Here is a 20,904-nt window from a genome sequence, read left to right on the forward strand (position 1 = left end):
CAAGGATACATTTCAGAGAAAGACGAACTAAACATAAGGACCACTGCGCAAAGCATTGATATAACCGTCATAATGAAGAGAACATTATAGTAACTTGATACATCATAGACGGAAATTTTCATCTAGGGTACTTGGCTCATTTTTTTAAAAAATTAAAATAAAAGAATCGTCTACTTTGCTATTGTAGACGGAAAATTCCGTTTAGGATGTTTTATCCTAGACGGAATATTCTAGACGAAAATTTTCCATCTAGTTTAATAGCAAACTAAATGGAAAATTTTCCGTTTAGAATATTCCGTCTAAGATACGTGATTTTCTACTAGTGAGGATATAGCATCAGCAAGCTCAAGGTTAATACAGCATAGAATTAATACAGCATAAAATTAAAACAAGACACCAAGCAAACATTATAAAAACAGAGAAATTTAAGAAAACAATCCAATCAGCATAAAAATTCGAATAGCCAAACATGCAAAATATATGAAGAAATTTGAAGAACTCACTCAGTAACCAGGGGATTTTAAATGGCAACAAGCAATTCTAACCACCTTACTCAATTGCAAAATTAGCAGTGAAGGCATAGTGAGTAAATGAAACAACAAAAATATCATATACCTACATCAATGAAATCTAGTTACCCGAGATAGTATAGATGGAAGTTCTCTGAGGAAAACAGGAAAGTATAAAAAGGTGAAAAATTTCTCAAACACCAAATTGAAAGCAAAATTCATTCTCATTTGGGTTTGACGGTGTTTACAGTAATTTGGTAGCTTCAGTCTGTAACGAAATAAAATTACTAAACAAGTTAAAATAAGCTAGTACAGATCCATAGGTTCATTCTTTAAAAAGTTCCTTTACTGGGTATCGTAGTTTTCTAAAATTGATTGATACCACAGTGACCATCCTTATTGTATCTCCATAAGAACTTGCCATAAAAGAACAAGATATTGTCACAACAAACCAAAATGATTTTACATTGTGTATCAGCGAAGGTATATCCTAAATCAAAATGTCATACTTCAAACAGGTAACAATGAGATTAGAACATCAAATATTGTGTCTAACTAAAACAATTAGGCAATATATAATAACAAGAAACTTGATATAAAGATCAATAACACAATACCATGCAAAGATTAATCAAGAAAAAGGAAATGCACCAATAATCCAATATCATTGGAATCACTGACAACAAAACTAAATAAAATTCAACATATTGCTCAATTAGAAAGATTGGCATTCTCATTTCACGAAAGAGAAGGTTTGAGTCATATTTACTGTATTAATCTCCTCTCAGTCGAACACCATAAGCTTCTGATACTCCTTGCCAGAAATAGCATCCTCCATAACAATCACCGGATCAATCTCTCCATCCCCTTCCAAGAAAATCTTCAACAAATTCTTCGAGAACCCACTCACCAATGCAACCCCTTCTACTTAGAAGGCACAGGCATCGACCTCGAATCCCTCAGATTCAAAAACACAATCTCTGGTATGCAAGACCTGTGCCCGTTATCCCTAAACTTCCTACATATCACCTCATAATCAGTCTCCCAAGAATTTGGTGAAGCCTGATCAAACTCCATATCACTAAACACAAACACCCTCTTCACCATCTGATCCTCCTTAAGTTTCCCACTCTTTGCAACATCAAGCAACCTATCGACCACCTTTTGGAAATCAGTGTTACCTCCCCAATCCATTCTCTTCACAAACAAGATCTTATCCATAAGCTTCTCCCCTTCGATTCTATGAAGCTCAGGGTTTGCACTGAAAGTGATCACTCTCCCTTTCCAAGGCTCTTCACTGAGCTCTGATATCAACAGCCCAAGAGCGACACAGACTTTCACTGGAGTCCTGTACATGCTTCCAGAGACATCATAGACTGCAATGCAGTTCTTCAACTTGCCCTTTTGAAGCAAATCCATTCCGTTCAATTGGAGCTCTGCTACATCACCAGCCTCTTCATCTTTAGCTGAAGCAAGAATCTCGTGAGGGAGCAACGCCCCAGCTGCAATCTTCTCCTTCCCTTCTTTAACTCTGGATAAGTCTGAGAACCTAGTTTCATCATGTTTCTTAAAGATTTTTGTGTAGGCTTTCATTGCAACGGAGGCAACCCGATTGTATGGAAGCTGGTCCCATTTTCCAGCACTCATGTAAACTTCCGGTAGCTCAATAACTTTGCGGATTGGAACAATAATCTCCTTTCTTAATCGATCACGAACCCGATAAGCATAGTGTTCTTCTTCAGTCTCCTTATACTCATCAACTGAATACTTAGGCCACATTCGACGAGCAATGCTCTCACATAACAGAGTTGATCTGTCAAAGGATGAATCAAGAGAAGGGCACCATTTTGTTCAGATTCCCTAATTTCAACTGCTCAGCATCGGATGCCAACATTGCTGAAAACAAATCCGAGATACGATCGTGCAATAACCAATAATTTGAGTCTCTATTGTACCTCTCGAAGGCTAGCTTTGCAAGTTCCGCCCTCTTCGATCGCCTCAGCTCTGCAGCCTTCTCAGTCTTGGATTTGAGCTTTGAAATCTTCCCCTCAATCCTCTCCTCCTTGGTCCCAACCTTCTGAGCCTTTCGGCCCTTTCCAAGCTTCTTCATCGATGGAGCCTGGTGCTGCCTCCATCGTCGTAGCCTATCATTCTTTGCTCTGCTTCTTTCATCTTTCGCAAGTTTTCAGGTATTAATTCCATGTAGGAGACCATATAAGATCTCAAGAAGATCTTTCATGTACACAAACTCAGCAAAGGAGACAACATTGAGAGCTAAGGTTTTGGGGTGGTTTTCATGGAGCCAGAGGGCGGCCGCGTAGAACCCCTCTCGGTCGGATTTGCCGGTACCGTGGACCCCATGGAGGAGGGCAACGAGCTTGAGAGCAGTCAAGGGATCCTGGGTCCAGGCAGAGGAGAGAAGTCCAGTGACAATGCCAGCAGTGGTGTCAGGGACAACCTGGAAGAAGAAATCAAGGGCAGGGTTGCCGGAGGAGAGGAAAGTGGCAGAGTTGTTCTCGATGAGGCCACTTAGCAGCTGGCGATCGTAGAAGTTGGTGTCCATTAGATCAAGGAAGGGCTCGCCAGATGTGGCGGCGGGGGGGGGGGGGAGGTGGCGGAGTTGGGGTGGGCCAAGGAGAGACATCTTCAGGATTGGAGGACTTTGAAAGATTTATTTTTTCAACAATTCAAAATTGTAAAGTTTATCACTGAATAACGTTCAAGATAAGGTTAGACCACCAACCTTAAAAATGCAATATTTTAAGGATCAAGAAGAAACACAAAAAGTCACCACGAAACAAAGATAAAATTTTAAGTATCCACCCTGATGGCAACCAAAACCATATTAAAAGGATCTGAATCATCAACTTGAATATATATATATAATGTAAAACCATAAATAAAGCCTCCAGAAAAGAATTATCAGATACTGACATCTGCAATGACCGCTAAATATAAAAATAAAAGTTACTTTGAATTGAAATTAAATATAAGATTAAAGAAGAAACTGTGAGATTGACAATAAAACTACGTTGACAAGCACCATGAGCAGATAAGATGCGTTACTGTAGAAAGTTTTGCAGCTAGTAGGTAGGTTGGTGGAGGACAGAGAACTGAAGAAGGATAGAATTTAGTTCCAATACCAAATATGTTGATATCATGTTCTAAACGTACCCAAATGCCTTGTACTTGAAAAACTAACAACTATATCAATGAATTTCACTCTATCGGAAGCATTTTGATGCCATATTAGAAAGTATGGATATGGGAAAATCTGTTTTGTACCCAATCATCAGACGATCCGCTTCAAAGCAAGGGTGACTAAACATCAGGACTACTAAGCAACTACAAGGTAATATCTGTCATAACGAAAAAATTGTCGCATGAACCTAGATATAAACATGATTTATCAGAAATGCTCGAGATCTCGGTTAATAAAATATGCATGGAGAAATAAGACAGAGAGCCAAGAAGAGATTATCAAACCAACATCCCCAGCAAAACAGTACAATCAGCATGATAAAAAATTCCAATAGCAAAACAAGCAAAGCAAATGAAGGGGAAAAAAACAGTAATTAACTAAACAAGACGCTGATATCTCCAAGAAGTAGGCATTCATTTAACTTTCCAATTCTCATTTAATTAGAAGGTTTAAGTCATACAGTAAATAACACTTCCATCAAATCCTCCCATTAGACAAAATGGTATGGCAAAGATTTAAAAATTTTGACACGGAAAAATTGTTTCTTACCAATCCCAATGCCAATCAAGAAAATCAGAGGAAGCATTCTATCTAAATGCCAACAAAGAAATTCTAAGCACGTTACTCAAATGCAAAATTAGTAGTGAAGAAGACGTAGTTAGTAAATGAAACAACATATAGATCCTATACCTATATCAATGAAATTTAATGACCAGAGATCAAATTAGATGGGAATCTAAAAGCTAAAAACACTAGAAACAAGAAAGAAAGATTTTTATATTGAAGCGTACACCAAAATTAAGAGCCTATTTCAATCACATTTGGATTTTACGAGTATTATAGTAATTTGAAAACCTCAATATCATAAAGCTAAAAGGCCATTTTAGTCCCTGTACTCTGGGGTTCTGCATACTGAAATGGTCCCTCTTCCTTATTTTTCTCAACTTAATTCATGCACCACATTTCAGTTACAAAGTCATTTCTTAACATCCAATAAAAATTCCATGTTAAGTTTTTGTTTATGGCCATACTACCCTCAATGACATGGCAATAGAGGTCCCTGTGCTTTTTATTTAAAATTCCTCATTTGAATCCATTTCAAACCAATATAAGCATGATACATTTTTGAAAAACTCTCCAATCTACAATGTCACGAGGACTCGTGACTTTTTTCATAATTCTTATGATTATTGACAAATTATTCTGTATACTTTTATCAATACACAAACAAAATTTTGGTAGAAATTTGGCATAATTTTCGCCAGTTTTGACAAAATTCTCTAAGTTGTAGTGTTGCAGACACCTGAAAAACTAAAGTCAGTGTTTCACACACCTAAAAATTAAACTAATGGTTTCATTAATCTGAAACATTGAAACACAGTGTTCAGATTAGCTGACCCTCTGAGTTCAGCGTTGCAGATATTTGTTACACTCTTAGGTATCTAAATATGAAGTACAATTAATCGTCATCATTAACCATAGAGTAATCACAGCTTAGTGCCTGTTGTTTGGTATATCTAGGAATAGTTTGATCTTGATTGTCATTGAATGAAGGAAATGGTGTTTGTTCATGACTTTAGATATGCTGGTTAACTGAACTTGAACAAGTCCATTTTCAGACAAGCATCTGGGTATTATTCTTAGTTGAAAATTTAAAGCATTAGTAGTTCTTTATATGCAGGAATACCTGTAAAATTTAGTACGTGCTGTATTAAGGAAATGGTCTTGAGAATTCTCAAAGGAAATAGAGATTAACTGAATGAGAGAAATTTTTGTCATTCATGTAAGTGTTTAATCAAAGATATTTAAGGATACCCATTTCAAAGCTTCAGAATATGTCACATGAAAATGAACTCTATTTTTATTCATACTTAACTGGTGACTTTAAATGAATCACCTGTTTTAACTGCTACGTGTTTTAATTAAATCCCTTAAGCTATTGTATCATGATAACACTAAACGATTGGGATAGTTACCAATAGCTTGAGATTACAAAATTTTTAATTTTGACATTGATGGCAAAGGAAAATTGCGTGATCAAAAGACAACGAGACCAATGAGCTAAGACATGAATGATTGCTATGGAATACACATTCAATTTCAGTGGGGAAAAGAACAAAAGGTTAAATGCTGCTGTCTATGATTCATTTTCTTTTGTTATCATTGTTACAATTTCTTATGCATGTGAACCTAGAAATAGTAACACGTTATCTTGGAAATCATTTACAAAATTGGCTCCATATATATACGTTTGCTTTTTTCTGCAGAAAATATTTGTCATGTTTATATAATTTATTTTTATCATTGTGTTTTTAGTTGATTGCAGGCCTCTGTGTGATTAAGAGACCTACTGTTTGTATCTCACTGGTGTTCATGAGTTTGTGCTCGCTTAAAAGTAAATAGTGATCTTGCTCGCTGTGGGTTGGGGCATCTCTATTGTTTTTATCTAATCTAAACTTGCTTAAGCGTGTTTACGGATTAAATAAAGCAAACCAAATAAGATAAAGATCAGCAACACAACGACCAATCAAGGAAAAGCACATGCACCATTATCGAATATTGTAGAGTCCTTAACAGAAAAACTGAGCATAATTCAAAGTACTACTAACTAAAGCATCTCATTTCAAAAGAAAGGTTTGGAAGTCACAGTTACAGCATTAACGGCAGTTACACCATCTCAATCGAACACCACGAGCTTCTGATACTCCTTGCCAGAAATAGCATCCTCCATGATAGTCACCGGGCTAAAATCTCCATCCCCTTCCAAGAAAATCTTCACCAAATTCTTCGAGAACCCGCTGACCAAGGCAACTCCCTTCTGCCCAGATGGAACCGGGGTCGACCTCGAGTCCCTCAGATTCCAAAACACAATCTCGGGTATGCAAGACCCGTACCCGTTATCCCTGAACTTCTTGCATATCACCTCATAGTCAGTCTCCCAAGAACATGCCGAAGCCTGATCAAACTCCATGTCGCTAAACACAAACACCCTCTTTATCATCTGATCCTCCTTCAAATTCCCCTTCTTCGCCACATCAAGCAACCTATCGAACACCTTTTGGAAATCAGTGTTCATTCCCCAATCCATTCTCTTCACAAACTCCATCTTATCAACGAGCTTCTCCCCTTCGATTCTATGAAGCTGAGGATTTGCGCTGAAAGTGATCACTCTCCCCTTCCAAGGCTCTTCGCTGAGCTCTGAAATCAACATCCCGAGGGCGACGCAGACATCCATTGGAGTCCCGCTCATGCTTCCAGAGACATCACAGACGGCAATGCAGTTCTTCAGCTTGCCCTTTTCAAGCAGATCCTGAACCATTCTATTCCATTGAAGCTCCGCAACATCACCGGCCTCTTTGTCATGAGCAGAAGCAAGAATCTCGTGGGGGAGCAAAGCCCCAGCTGCAATCTTCTCCTTCCCTTCCTTAACTCTTGACAAGTACTCTGAGAAACGAGCCTCGTCGTGCTTCTTGAAGATCTTCGTGTAGTTTTTCATGGCAACCGAGGCGACCCTCCTGTATGGGAGTTGGTCCCATTTCCCGGCGCTCATGTATGCCTCCGGCAGCTCAAGAGCCTTGCGGAGAGGGACAAGCACCTCCCTTCTCAATCGATCGCGAACCCTGTAAGCATAGTGCTCTTCTTCAGTCTCCTTATACTCGTCTGTGGAATCCTTAGGCCACAGCCGGCGAGCGATGCTCTCACACATAAGTGTCCATCTGTCGAAGGAAGAATCAAGCGAAGGGCACCATTTTGCTGCAAGCCCGATTTTGTTCAGGTTCCCCAATTTCAGCTGCTCTGCGTCGGACTCCAGCATAGCTGCGAAAAACTCCGAGATACGATCGTGCAAGAATCGATAATTTGGGTCTCTGTTGTACCTCTCAATAGCTAGCTTCGCAAGATCCGTCCTTTTTGACCTCCTAAGCCCTGCAGCCTTCTCGCTCTCCATCTTCATCTTTGCAAGCTCATCCTCTACCCTCTTCTCCCTGGCCTCAGCCTTCTGGGCCTTCTTGGGCTTCTTCATCGATGAAGCCCGGTGCTGCCTCCATCGTTGAACTCCACGGCTCTTTGCTCTGTTTCGCTCGTCTTTGGCCAGCTTTCGAGTATCCCGTCCATTAAGAAGGCGGTAGAGGATCTCGAGCAGATCCTTCATGTATCCAAATTCAGCGAAAGAGCCAACATTGAGAGCCAGGGTTTTGGGGTGGTTCTCATGGAGCCAGAGAGCAGAAGCATAAAAACCCTCTTTATCGGACTTCCCGGTGCCCCGGACCCCACGGAGGTGGGCCACGAGCTTGAGAGCGGTCAAAGCATCCTGGGCCCACGCCGAGGAGAGGAGCCCGAAGACGACATCGGCGGCGGTGTCGGGGACGACCTGGAAGAAGAAATCGAGGGCGGGGTTGCCGGAGGAACCGGCGGAGTTGGGGAGGGCCAACGAGAGACATTTTGGGATTAGGGATTTTTTTTTCTTAAGGGTTTTAGAAACTGGGGAATTCTCTGGGGATTTGGGGCTTTTTTTTTTTGGGATCGTGCGTTGAAGGGAGGGGGAGAAGAGCTGGAAATTTATAGGGTCAGGTTCCTTGGCTGCCAAGTTTGGGGTTTTGGGTAATGGGTTGACGAACACAAAGCAAATAATTAATAAAGGCTTCGATAATTATTGTTTGAATAATTATCTGTGATATTCGTTTGGGTAGTTCATTTAATACTAAATAAATATTTTTTTAATGTTCGAGTTTACTAACGAATAGAATTTAAAAAAATGTATATTCGATTCGTTTATCTATTAAATATTCACTTAAATTTTGATCACAACTTATTATTTTATTATTGCACGTATGATGTTATGTTTTTAACTCGTTTATCATTTTTACTTAAGTTTTATGTACTGATTTTAAGACTTAAATAATCTTAAATTCGTTTTTCTAATTAAAATTTTGATTAAAATATATATACATCATATATTATAAAGGAATATTTTTTTATGAATTTTAATACTATTTGAAAATTAAATTCTTTAGCAGAATAAATATACTTTGATATTCGATAAGGATTCGTGAATATTCATGAATATTTATCAAACACCAAGTATTCGAGTTCGAATTCGAAAAACTAGACATATAAATATTAGAGTCCACGTTCGAATTCGATAATTCTAAACAAATACAAATACAAACATCTTAGTATTCGATTCGATTTGATCGTTTACCACCCCTAACAGAAAGCCAGCGGGACATTAACGGGTTCAAGAAGAAGTTTCGGATCAGAAAGTTCGGATCCGATACTGAAGATCCTATCAAGGTCAACTAATGTGGGAAATGGACTGTGATGTTACAACATTATTAAGGCCCTTTTCCATGAAAATAGGCCTGGGCTAGCTCTCTGCATCGTCGGCCAACTTGAACATGAACCATATCACATTATTAAAAAATAAAAAAATAAAAACAAGGATAAAAGAAAAGGATTAAAATTTTGTCACACATTTTTGGAACTAGGTTAATGATATTATTCTCTGTTTTTTTTTTCTTTTTTTAAGGATGCCTGCATTTTTTTTATATAATAGAAGAGCTTTTCCCTTCTGAAGCTTGTTTTCTCAATACATGGTATCTACACTATATATGGAGAATAAACATTTTGTATACCTATTCAAAATCTTGTATTTAAAATTGTTAAATCATTCATGGATAACAGAAATAATTTCCAATTTATACATTGCAAAGCTTTCAATGTGCCTTCCAATATTGTATATCAATTATCCTAAATTCTTCAAGTGTTAATTACTTTTACTGATAACAGCTAGCATCCGTCTTTTTTTTTTCCTGTTCTTTTATTATGCATTTCCTTAGTGTACTGTAGCTAGATGGTGATATTATATAAAGAAAACAACTTTGAAATTATTTATCTTAATGGAAAATTTTTAAGTATTATTTTTTGCGTAATTGTGTAGTATATTGGAATTAAAAACTTATTCGTGATAAAAATAAATTCTCCATCTTAATTAATTTACAGTAAGTTTCACAAAATTTACTGGTTCATATGATAAAAATAAAGTGCTATTGCCAAAATATTGTATTGTATTCACAACTATATAACATAACATCTAATTAATTATCCTTTTAATTAGTTTGTTGAATGCGAAGGGTAACTTGATTTATAAATTTTCATATTTCAGAACCTTTCTCCTCAAAAAACTAAGCTAGGTATGCATGGAAGCGCACTTCACTTGACAAGGTATGGATTGTCTCCACTTCATCCTGATGAAATTATGATGCACGTCTAGCGCCATATATATAGAAAATGAATAATTTTTTTTTAAATTTTTTCCCCTAGATATGCTTTGTTTTGTTTGATGCCACTGTTCAGTGCAGAAATCAGTGTTTGTCTTCCGTCACTTTTGACTTGAGTCGGTCGAAAATCACTAGGGTAAATACCTTAAGTACAGGAAAAGACTACTGCATTATGAAAGTTGCGGATAGTTTTTTAATTCTATAATAATTGTTATTGTATCTTATGTTAGCCCTTATATTTTGATGATAATTTACAACCACTATTATCGGTACTAATTGCTTGTTGAGTGATATTATAGTTAATATGTATATCAAGCTTGTTAGTACCATATATGGAGGATTGGATGAAATATGAGTTACAACGTCAATATCTATAGGAGGTGGAGGCAATGCGATGAAGCAAATGTTAATCAAGAACAACATATACAAGTGAAAGCTTCATCAAATCAAAGCAATATCAAGACTCAAAGAAATGTTATTCTATGTGAGGATATTTGCTAGTTTTTCTTTTCTCTCTAGTGCTAGATTGTAGGCAAGTAGTTGTAGATTTCATTTGAAGCTATTCGGGATATCACACACACTTGCACACTTTCAAAACTTGTATTTTGGTACTTTTGTCAAAATGATGTTTTTCATAAATACGAGGACCTTTTTGCAAAATTCCTCTTCAAACAAGTTTGTCAAAATGATTATAAACTATTCCCAAAGTTTTACATTTTTTAGAATTTATCTGATATTTTTAAACATGTTTTTAAGTTGAGTTTTCTGTGCAAATCTGGTCTGTGCATGTTTAGTCGACTCATAAGTCGACTCACGAAGTGCAGCGGAGTTATGATTTTTCTTCTGTTGAGTCGACTCATATAAGCCGACTCATTAGTCGACTCATAAGTCGACTCATGAGTCGACTCATAAGTCGACTTATCAGAGAGTCGTTGCACAGTAACGGCTAGTTTCAGAAAACCGGATTTTGGGGGATTTTGGTGATTTCTTTGGGGTTTTGGCTGCTGTTATTTTTCACTATAAATACCCAACTACCCCATTTATTTTTCCCACCAACTTTACATGAGAAAAATCAATTGTGTGTAATTCTTGAGTTTAAGAGCCTTAACTTTCAAAATCCAATTCCTTGTTTTACACTTGCACATCCCACATCCAAAGCTTCAAGTGGAATCCCTCTCCTTACCATAGGGCTGTTGTAAGAGAGAGCAATTCTTCATTTGCTACCATTGATTGTGTGGTGATATCGTGGAGATCAACTGTGTCGTGAGATCTCGTGGAGATCAACTATGTCGTGAGATCTCGTGGAGATCGCTGTGTAGAAGAAGTTACGGCTTCCAAACCGGGTTATGTAGTTGATTCTCCTCGAGAGTGGGGAGCGGGGACGTAAGCTAGAGAGCCGAACCTCGTGAACACATCGTCCGTCACTTGGATAACGATTTCTATTTTATCTCTTTTTATTTTAGCATTATATTTTGTGGTGTTTGCTTGTCTTAATTTTTATTGCATAATTATTGCCTTAAGACCCTAATCACCCCCCCTCTAGAGTCCAACAATTGGTATCAGAGCTTGGTCTCTATATTAATTTTTGGTCTAATCACCTTAGAGAAAAGATATTATGGAGGCTTCAATGAATGTGCATATGTTAGAAGGACAATCCACCACTAGACCCCCATTTTTCACCGGTAGTAATTTTACATATTGGAAAGCTAGGATGAGAATCTATCTCTGTTGCATTGACCTTGACATCCTAGACATCATTGAAAAGAAATATGTAGAAAAGCCTAAAACTAGTTCTATGACCGATGGTGAGAGGCTCCAAGCCAATCTCAATGTAAAGGTCATGAATGCCTTAATTTGTGACCTCACACCAAATGAATACAATAGGGTTTCTACTTGTGCTACCGCATATGAGATTTGGACCAAACTTTGCATCACACATGAGGGAACCCCCAAGTTAAGGAATCAAAAATTAGTGGGCTCATGCATGATTATGAATTGTTTAAAATGCTTCCTAATGAATCCATTGATGCTATGTTTTCTCGCTTCACTAATATTATCAATGAATTGCATGGCTTAGATAAGAAGTTGTCACCCCAAGAGATGAACTACAAGATTCTTCGATCATTGTCTCCGGTGTGGGAACCCAAAGCTACGACCATAGAGGAAGCTCACGATCTCACCACACTTTCCCTTGATGGTCTCATTGGCAAGCTCAAGGTCCATGAGAAGAAAATCAAAGAGAAGGAGAAGGAGGAAGAACCCCCACGTGTAATCGAGGAGCCATCCCAAAAGAAGACAATTGCTCTTAAAGGAGCTATTGATGACTCCTCCTCCTCGGATAGTGAAACCGATGTTTCTAGAGAAGTGGCTCACCTCTCTAGAAGAATTTCTAAACTAATAAAATTAAAAAAAATCTTAACCGATCTAACAATAATTTTTTTCCTCGTATAGAAAAATATTTTGAGTGCAATGAACCGGGTCATCAAGCCAAGGATTGCCCAAAGATCAAAGAGAAATACTTGAAGTACAAGAAGAAGAGGGCGATGTATGCCGGATAGGATGAATCCGAACCAAGTGACCCAGATAGCGATGAGGAGGGAGCTAAGCTTGTTCTTCATGACCATAACATTTGTTTTATGGCCAATGAAGATGAGGTAATTATATCCGACTCCGAAAGCGATAACATTTGTTTTATGGCCAATGAAGATGAGGTAATTATATCCGACTCCGAAAGCGAATCTTTTTATATGCAATGTGATCTAGCTACCGCATTAGAAGAGTTAAATTTTGAATTTAAAAGAATAGTTAAAGAATACTCTTTATTTAAAAAATTGCATGCTTCCATGATTGAGCAATTACAATCCTCTCTTGCTCAAAAAGATGAATTATTAGGAGATCTTAATTTCGAAAACAAACAATTAAAATTTAAAATTAAAAGACTAGAAATTGCTAATGGTAAAATTAAACCCATTCATGCATATTCTAGACATTACCATTTTCAAAGAAATGAACATTATAGATCATATGCTTCTACACATAAGAAACACTTTGTATGCACATATTGCATGAAGCATGGTCACATATCCACCCATTGTAGAATTAAGAATAATGTGAATTATTATAATATGGCATTAGTACCCAAAGGTACCAAATACACTAACTCCTAAGGACCCAAGAATTAGGTACCTAAAGTTTCTACATCATCTTATATATATAGGGAACATCACAAACACGACGTAGAGGGATGTAGTACCTTGATAGTGGTTGCTCATATCACATGACGGACAACAAAGAGCTATTTGAAACCCTATCAAGGATTGAAGGAGGCAATGTCTCCTTCGATGGCGGTGAGAAAGGTAAAATCATTGGCATCGGTAGTATTGGTAAGATTCCTTCTCCCGTTATAGAAGATGTTTATTTGGTTAGAGGCTTGAATCATAATCTTCTTAGTATTAGCCAATTAAGTGATAAAGGTTTTGATATCTCTTTTAAACCGGATAAGTGCATTTTTAGCATGAATGAAAAAATTGTTTTTGTTGCTATAAAAAAATCTAACGTATACATTTTTGAGATGAATGAATTAGTTAATCAAGATGTGAAGTGCCTTGCAGCAATTGATGAGAATCCTTGGATTTGGCATAAAAGACTTGGTCATGCCAACATGGAATTGATATCCAAGCTATCCAAAAGAAATCTTGTAAAGGGGTTACCAAACTTACACTTCATCAAGGATACCGTTTGCGAAGATTGTGCTAAAGGTAAACAAACCAAATCTATCTTCAAATCCATCAATAAGGTATCAACTTCTAAACCTTTGTAATTATTACATCTTGATCTATTTGGTCCTATGCGTGTTACCTTTCTAGGAGGAAAACACTATGTGTTTGTTGTTGTTAATGATTTTTCTCGTTTTACATGGACAATCTTTCTTAAAAATAAAGATGAATGTTTTGAGGAATTTTTCTTTTTAGTAAAAAGAATAGAAAATAAAAAAGATTTAAAAGTTGTTAAAATTAGAAGTGATCATGGTGGTGAATTTCAAAACAAAATTTTCAATGATTTTTGTGCACATCATGGTATAACTCATGTATTTTCCACCCCAAGAACACCACAAGAAAATGATGTTGTTGAACGGAAAAATCGTACCATACAAGAGATGACACATACTATGTTAAATGCTTTTGATTTACCTAAATATTTTTGGGCGGAAGCCGTTAATACGGCTTTTCATGTTTTAAATCGTGTCTTGATTAGACCCAAGCTCAAGAAAAATCCTTATGAACTCTTTTATAACAAAACTCCATTTATTGGGTATTTTCCTATCTTTGGTTGTAAATGTTTCATTTTAAATACAAAAGATCACCATGATAAATTTGATTCAAAAGTTAATGTTGGCATTTTCTTAGGATATGCACCTAGAAGTAAGGCTTATAGGGTCTTTAACAAAATAACACTTGTTGTTAAAGAGTCTATAAACGTTACTTTTGATGAGACTAATATTAGTTTACAAGATGGTTTGCCTAGGAATAATAATGATGATGATATTGAGGGAGGATTGGAAGACTTGCAACTAAATAAAACATCGTCAATAGATGCACAAAAGGATGTAGAAAGCGTCAACACTCATGAGCAAGAAGAACTTCGCAAAGCATGGAAATTCGCATCAAATCATCCAAAGGAGCAAATTATAGGGAGTCCTTCATAAGGAGTTCTAACCCGCTCAAAGGCATTGAGTGAATATGGTAATATTGTTTTCTTATCTCAAATAGAACCTAAAAAGATTAATGATGCTTTAAAAGATGAGTTTTGGGTTTTAATCAAATAGAACCTAAAAAGATTAATGATGCTTTAAAAGATGAGTTTTGGGTTTTAGCTATGCATGATGAACTAAATGATGCTTTAAAAGATGAGTTTTGGGTTTTAGCTATGCATGATGAACTAAATAATTTTCAAAGAAATAATATTTGGAAACTAGTTCCTAGACCTAACAATGTGAGTATGATTGGAACAAAATGAGTTTTTAGAAACAAACTTGATGAACATGGCTTTGTAATAAGAAATAAAGCTCGTTTAGTTGCCCAAGGATACAATCAAGGGGAGAACATAGACTATGATGAAACCTTTGCACCGGTTGCAAGGTTAGAATCTATTAGAATGTTTTTAGCTTTTGCAAGTTTTAAGAATTTTAAATTATTTCAAATGGATATTAAAAGTATATTTTAAAATGGTTTTATAGAAGAGGAAGTATATGTTGAGTAACCCCCCGGTTTTGTGGATCATTCATTTCCTAATCATGTTTACCGGGTTCAAAAAGCTTTATATGGGTTAAAACAAGCTCCTAGAGCTTGGTATGCTCGCCTCTCTAGTTTTCTTATTGAAAATAGTTTTTCTAAAGGGAAGATTGATAATACACTTTTTGTAAGAAAAAGAAAAAATGATTTTATTTTGGTTCAAATATATATTGATGATATCATTTTTGGTGCTACTAATAAAAATTTATGCAAAGAATTTTCTAAAATTATGTAAAGATCACTTTGAGATGAGTATGATGGGAGAGCTCACATTCTTTCTCGGGCTCCAAGTCAAGCAAACTAAGGATGATATTTTCGTTTCTCAAAGCAAATATGCTAGAGAATTGGTAAAGAAGTTTGGATTGGAGAACTCTAAGCATGCACAAACTCCCATGAGTACAAGCATCAAGCTTGATGCGAATGATAGTGGTGAGGATGTAGACCAAAAACTATGCCGAGGTATGATAGGTAGTCTTCTTTATCTTACCGCTAGTAGACCCGATATCATGTTTAGTGTGTGTGCATGTGCACGTTTTTAAGCTTCTCCTAAAACATCTCATTTGCTTGCGGTTAAAAGAATTATTAAATATGTAAATGGTACTATTGATCTTAGTTTATTTTATCCTAAAAGCACCTCTTTTGATCTTTATGGTTTTTGTGATACCGACTTTGCCGGATGTATCTTTATGGTTTTTGTGATACCGACTTTGCCGGATGTAAGGTAGATCGCAAGAGTACGAGTGGTACATGTTAATTTTTGGGTAACTCTCTTGTCTCTTGGGCTTCCAAGAAACAAAATTGTGTTATCTTGTCCACTACGGAAGCAGAATACATTATCGCCGGCTTATGTTGTGCCTAACTTTTATGGATGAAACAAAGTTTGGTTGATTATGACTTGCATTTTCAAAATACAAAATTTTTTTGTGATAACACTAGTGCTATAAACATTTCCAAAAATTCTGTTTTGCACTCTAGAACCAAGCATATTGATGTACGCCACCATTTCTTATGTGATCATGTAGAGCGGAAAGATGTATCCCTTATTCATATTGATACTAAATCTCAATTAGCGGACATCTTTACCAAACCTCTTAGTAAAGAAGATTTTTATCGCATAAGAAATGGTTTGGGCCTATGCATTATTTGAAAATCTTTTTGCTTGTTTGTTTGCTTGGTCACATATTATATATGCCTCATTTTCATAACATGCTTAAGCACATACAAATTACCAAGAGGAGTGTGTAGTGAGGACGTAGTCGATACCGAGAGAAGTGGCGTCGGTGGCCTAGTGAGAGGTGATAATTCCAAGCACTTGAGGGAGGCGATACGTGAGGACCAACGGTGGCCTAGTGAGAGGTGATAATTCCAAGCACTTGAGGGAGGCGATACGTGAGGACCAACACTTGAGTTATATTTTATGTATTTAAGTATGTTTCTCTTTTAATTTCCCCACTTTTTGATGGTGACAAAGGGGGAGAGAAATCTCCTCATTTGTGCACATAGTAAGGGGGGGCTCATAGATAGGGGGAGCGCCTATCCATGAGCTATATTTATTTAGCTCATATATAATGGTTGGTTGTCAATATCAAAAAGGGAGAGATTGTTAGCCCTTATGTTTTGATGATAATTTACAACCACCATTATCGGTACTAATTGCTTGTTAAGTGATATTATAGTTAATATGTATATCAAGCTTGTTAGTACCATATAGGGAGGATTGGATGAAATATGAGTTACAACGTTAATATCTATAGGAGGTGGAGGCAATGTGATGAAGCAAATGTTAATCAAGAACAACATATACAAGTGAAAGCTTCATCAAATCAAAGCAATATCAAGACTCAAAGAAATGTTATTCTATGTGAGGATATATGCTAGTTTTTCTTTTCTCTCTAGTGCTAGATTGTAGGCAAGTAGTTATAGATTTCATTTGAAGCTATTCGGGATATCACACACACTTGCACACTTTCAAAACTTATATTTTGGTACTTTTGTCAAAATAATATTTTTCATAAATACGAGGACCTTTTTAAAAAATTCATCTTCAAACAAGTTTGTCAAAATGATTATAAATTATTCCCAAAGTTTCACATTTTTAGAATTTATCTGATATTTTTAAACATGTTTTTAAGTTGAGTTTTTTGTGCAAATCTGGTCTGTGCATGTTTAGTCGACTCATAAGTCGACTCACGAAGTGCAGCGGAGTTGTGATTTTTCTTCTGTTAAGTCGACTCATATAAGCCGACTCATTAGTCGACTCATAAGTCGACTCATAAGAGAGCCGTTGCACAGTAACGGCTAGTTCAGAAAACCGGATCTTGGGGGATTTTTGTGATTTCTTTGGGGTTTTGGTTGCTGTTATTTTTCACTATAAATACCCAACTACCCCATTTATTTTTCCCACCAACTTTGCATGAGAAAAATCAATTGTGTTTAATTCTTGAGTTTAAGAGCCTTAACTTTCAAAATCCAATTCCTTGTTTTACACTTGCACATCCCACATCCAAAGCTTCAAGTGCAATCTCTCTCCTTGCCATAGGGCTGTTGTAAGAGAGAAAGCTTCAAGTGCAATCTCTCTCCTTGCCATAGGGCTGTTGTAAGAGAGAGCAATTCTTCATTTGCTACCATTGATTGTGTGGTGATCTCGTAGAGATCAACTTTTTTGTGAGATCTCGTGGAGATCAACTGTGTCGTGAGATCTCGTGGAGATCGCTGTGTAGAAGAAGTTCCGGCTTCCAAACCGGGTTGTGTAGTGGATTCTCCTCGAGAGTGGGGAGCAGGGACATAGGCTAGAGAGCCGAACCTCGTGAATACATCGCACGTCACTTGGATAATGATTTCTATCTTATCTCTTTTTATTTTAGCATTATATTTTGTGGTGTTTGCTTGTCTTAATTTTTATTGCACAATTATTGCCTTAAGACCCTAATCACCCCCCTCTAGGGTCTAACATCTTACTGTTGTGCGCAGTGAAAATTTCGGCAGAGTTTCTGGTGTACAATAAGAGATAAAGATCATTAATAAGAATTCTCGTCTCACCAAAAAAACAAGAATCTGAAGCGAATATCTCAACAAAGTAAGATATCGGCTCTTCCTCTCATCAGTTCTAGGACTAACTTGTCGAGGGATCCTAAAAAACTATTACAATGGCCACAAACACAAACAAACCAATTTTACATGGTTCGGCAAACTGCCTACGTCCACGGGGTAAGGAGGGAGAGATCTACTATTAGAGAGGAGATAATACAACTAGGGTTTACAATCACTCAATCTAAACCCTCAAACTAACTCTCTAATCTCTCACAAAAAAGAACAGCCGCCAAATATGATTTTTCTTCTCTGCACGAAGTCCAAGAAAAAAAATCCACAACAGACTTTTGCACGCCGTCCAAGTCAATGCCTCTGCACAGAACTTCACGCAACCGTTTTTCTTTCTCCGCTCCCCTCACTTCACACACTACCCTAGGAGAGAAACGTAGCTATATATATAGCCATGACACAAATCGGGTGGGCTCTTCTTTGTATCCGCTGGCTGCCGAGTGGGTTTTGATCTCTCAAATCCCTTCACGCTGCTTTCCAATCTCGTAGCCTCTTTTTGTCCGTTGGGCTCGCCGCCTCCACGCGGTTTCGTTGCAATGTTATCTCTTCACGTCTCATCCACATCCTTTCACGCGTAAAGGGAAGCAACGTGGCCTCCACTCACACTTACATCTAGGAATTAAGAAAGATTAAGGACCAAATTTTAGCTCGAACAGAACATGTTTCTTCAGGTTCTGCGTTATACTCAATGCTATGTGATTTGAAAAAACTGAGGAATATATCAACGACCAACAGTAGGAAACATCTCAATAACTTGATAATCCAAAAATACATTTCAGACAAAAATACATTTCAGACAAAGGCAGAACTAACATAAAGACTACTGTGCAAACTACATATAATTACAACTGTTATAATGAAAGAAAACATCTCAGTAACTTGATAGGAGCATGATTTAGCAAAAATACTCATTTCACTTCAAGGTTGACACAGCACAGAGAATTAAGACTAAGCACCAAGCAGAGATTATCAAAACAGAGAAAACCTACGAACCAATCCAATCAGCATAGACGATTCCAGTAGCAGAACAAGCAAAGCATGTGAAGAAATTTAAGAACTCAGTCAGTGATCAGGGGAATTTAAATGGAAACAAGCAACTCTTAACCTCATTACTCAAATGCAAAATTTGCAGGCGTAATGAGCACATGAAACAACAAAAAGATCCTGTACCTGGATCAATGAGACCTAATTACCGGAGATAGTATTAGATGGAGATTTAGAAGTTAAGAAGCACTCTGAAGAACACAGAAAAATAAAAACAAGCCACGAGACTTCTTTGTATGCTAGCATGCCTCAAATTAACAGCCGAATTCAATCTCATCTGGGCTTTTTACACTAGGTACAGCACTTTGGTAGCTTCAACAACCAAATAAATTACTCAACAAATTAAAATAAGCCAGCATAGAACCATAAGACTAATTCTTACCAAATAAAAATAAAAATTACTGGATTCTTATAGTTTGATCAAATTGATACCATGGTAATATGGTAACCCTCCTTATAATACATAAAAATTTCCTTTGCCAAAAGCAATAAAATGTCTGCAACAAACAAAAGAGCCAATTGATGATTTTGCACAGTGTAATCTAACTATGCAGATATACCTTTAAATGAAATGCCAAACGTCCTTCTTCAAACAGGGTATAATGAGATCAAAACATCAAATATTTTGTGCCACCCAACACAATCAGGCGGATAACAGAAACAAAGCTGAGATAAAGATCAATAATAACAGAATCCCACAAAAAGATTAATCAAGAAAAAGGAAATGCACCATAATCCAATATCATAGGGATCCTTGACAGTAAAGCTGAACAAACTTCAAAATATTGCTTAATAAGCAAAATCAACGCTACCATTTATTTCATGAGGAAAAAGGCCAAAGTCATATTTACAATTAATGTCTTCTTAGTGGAACGCCACGAGCTTCTCATACTCCTTGCCAGAGCATCCTCCATGACCTTCACTGGATCAATATCACCATCGCCTTCCAAGAAAACCTTCATCAAATTCTTCAAGAAACCGCTGACCAAGGCAACACCCTTCTGCCCAGATGGCACAGGGGTCGACCTCGAGTCCCTCAGATTCCAAAACACAACCTCGGGTATGCAAGACCTGTACCCGTTATCCCTGAACTTCTTGCATATCACCTCATAATCAGTGTCCAAAGAATTCGCCAAAGCCTGATCAAACTCCATGTCACTAAACACAAACACCCTCGTTATCATCTGATCCTCCTCCAAATTCCCCTTCTTCGCCACGTCAAGCAATCTATCAAACACCTTTTGGAAATCAGTGTTCACAAACTCCATCTTATCAACGAGCTTCTCCCCTTCGATTCTATGAAGCTGAGGCTCTGCACTGAAAGTGATCACTCTCCCCTTCCAAGGCTCTTCACTGAGCTCTGAAGTCAACATCCCGAGGGCGACGCAGACATCCATTGGAGTCCCACTCATGCTTCCAGAGACATCACAGACAGCAATGCAGTTCTTCAACTTGCCCTTTTCAAGCAGATCCTGAACCAT

The 20,904-nt window shown here is 37.1% G+C and overlaps 3 protein-coding genes across 3 annotated transcripts; all 3 read right to left on the minus strand.

Moving 5' to 3' along the window:
* LOC109851089 lies at window positions 1,137-2,743 on the minus strand. The gene is given in 3 exon segments (XM_020421194.1): window positions 1,137-1,436; window positions 1,439-2,361; window positions 2,363-2,743. Coding segments are annotated over 3 exon segments (1,323 nt in total). The 5' UTR covers window positions 2,620-2,743; the 3' UTR covers window positions 1,137-1,293.
* Window positions 2,688-4,976, minus strand: LOC109851090. The gene has a single exon (XM_020421195.1). The coding sequence runs from the start codon at window positions 3,151-3,153 to the stop codon at window positions 2,695-2,697; it is 459 nt and encodes a 152-aa protein (XP_020276784.1). The 5' UTR covers window positions 3,154-4,976; the 3' UTR covers window positions 2,688-2,694.
* LOC109846621 lies at window positions 6,239-20,904 on the minus strand. Its single transcript, XM_020415867.1, has 2 exons — window positions 20,323-20,904; window positions 6,239-8,350 (listed from the first exon to the last, which is right to left on the minus strand). Exons 1-2 carry the CDS (start codon window positions 20,902-20,904, stop codon window positions 6,389-6,391), a joined length of 2,544 nt encoding a protein of 847 aa, XP_020271456.1. The 3' UTR covers window positions 6,239-6,388.

Source organism: Asparagus officinalis, chromosome 7, assembly GCF_001876935.1.
Source record: "Asparagus officinalis chromosome 7, Aspof.V1, whole genome shotgun sequence".
Lineage (NCBI taxonomy): Eukaryota > Viridiplantae > Streptophyta > Magnoliopsida > Asparagales > Asparagaceae > Asparagus > Asparagus officinalis.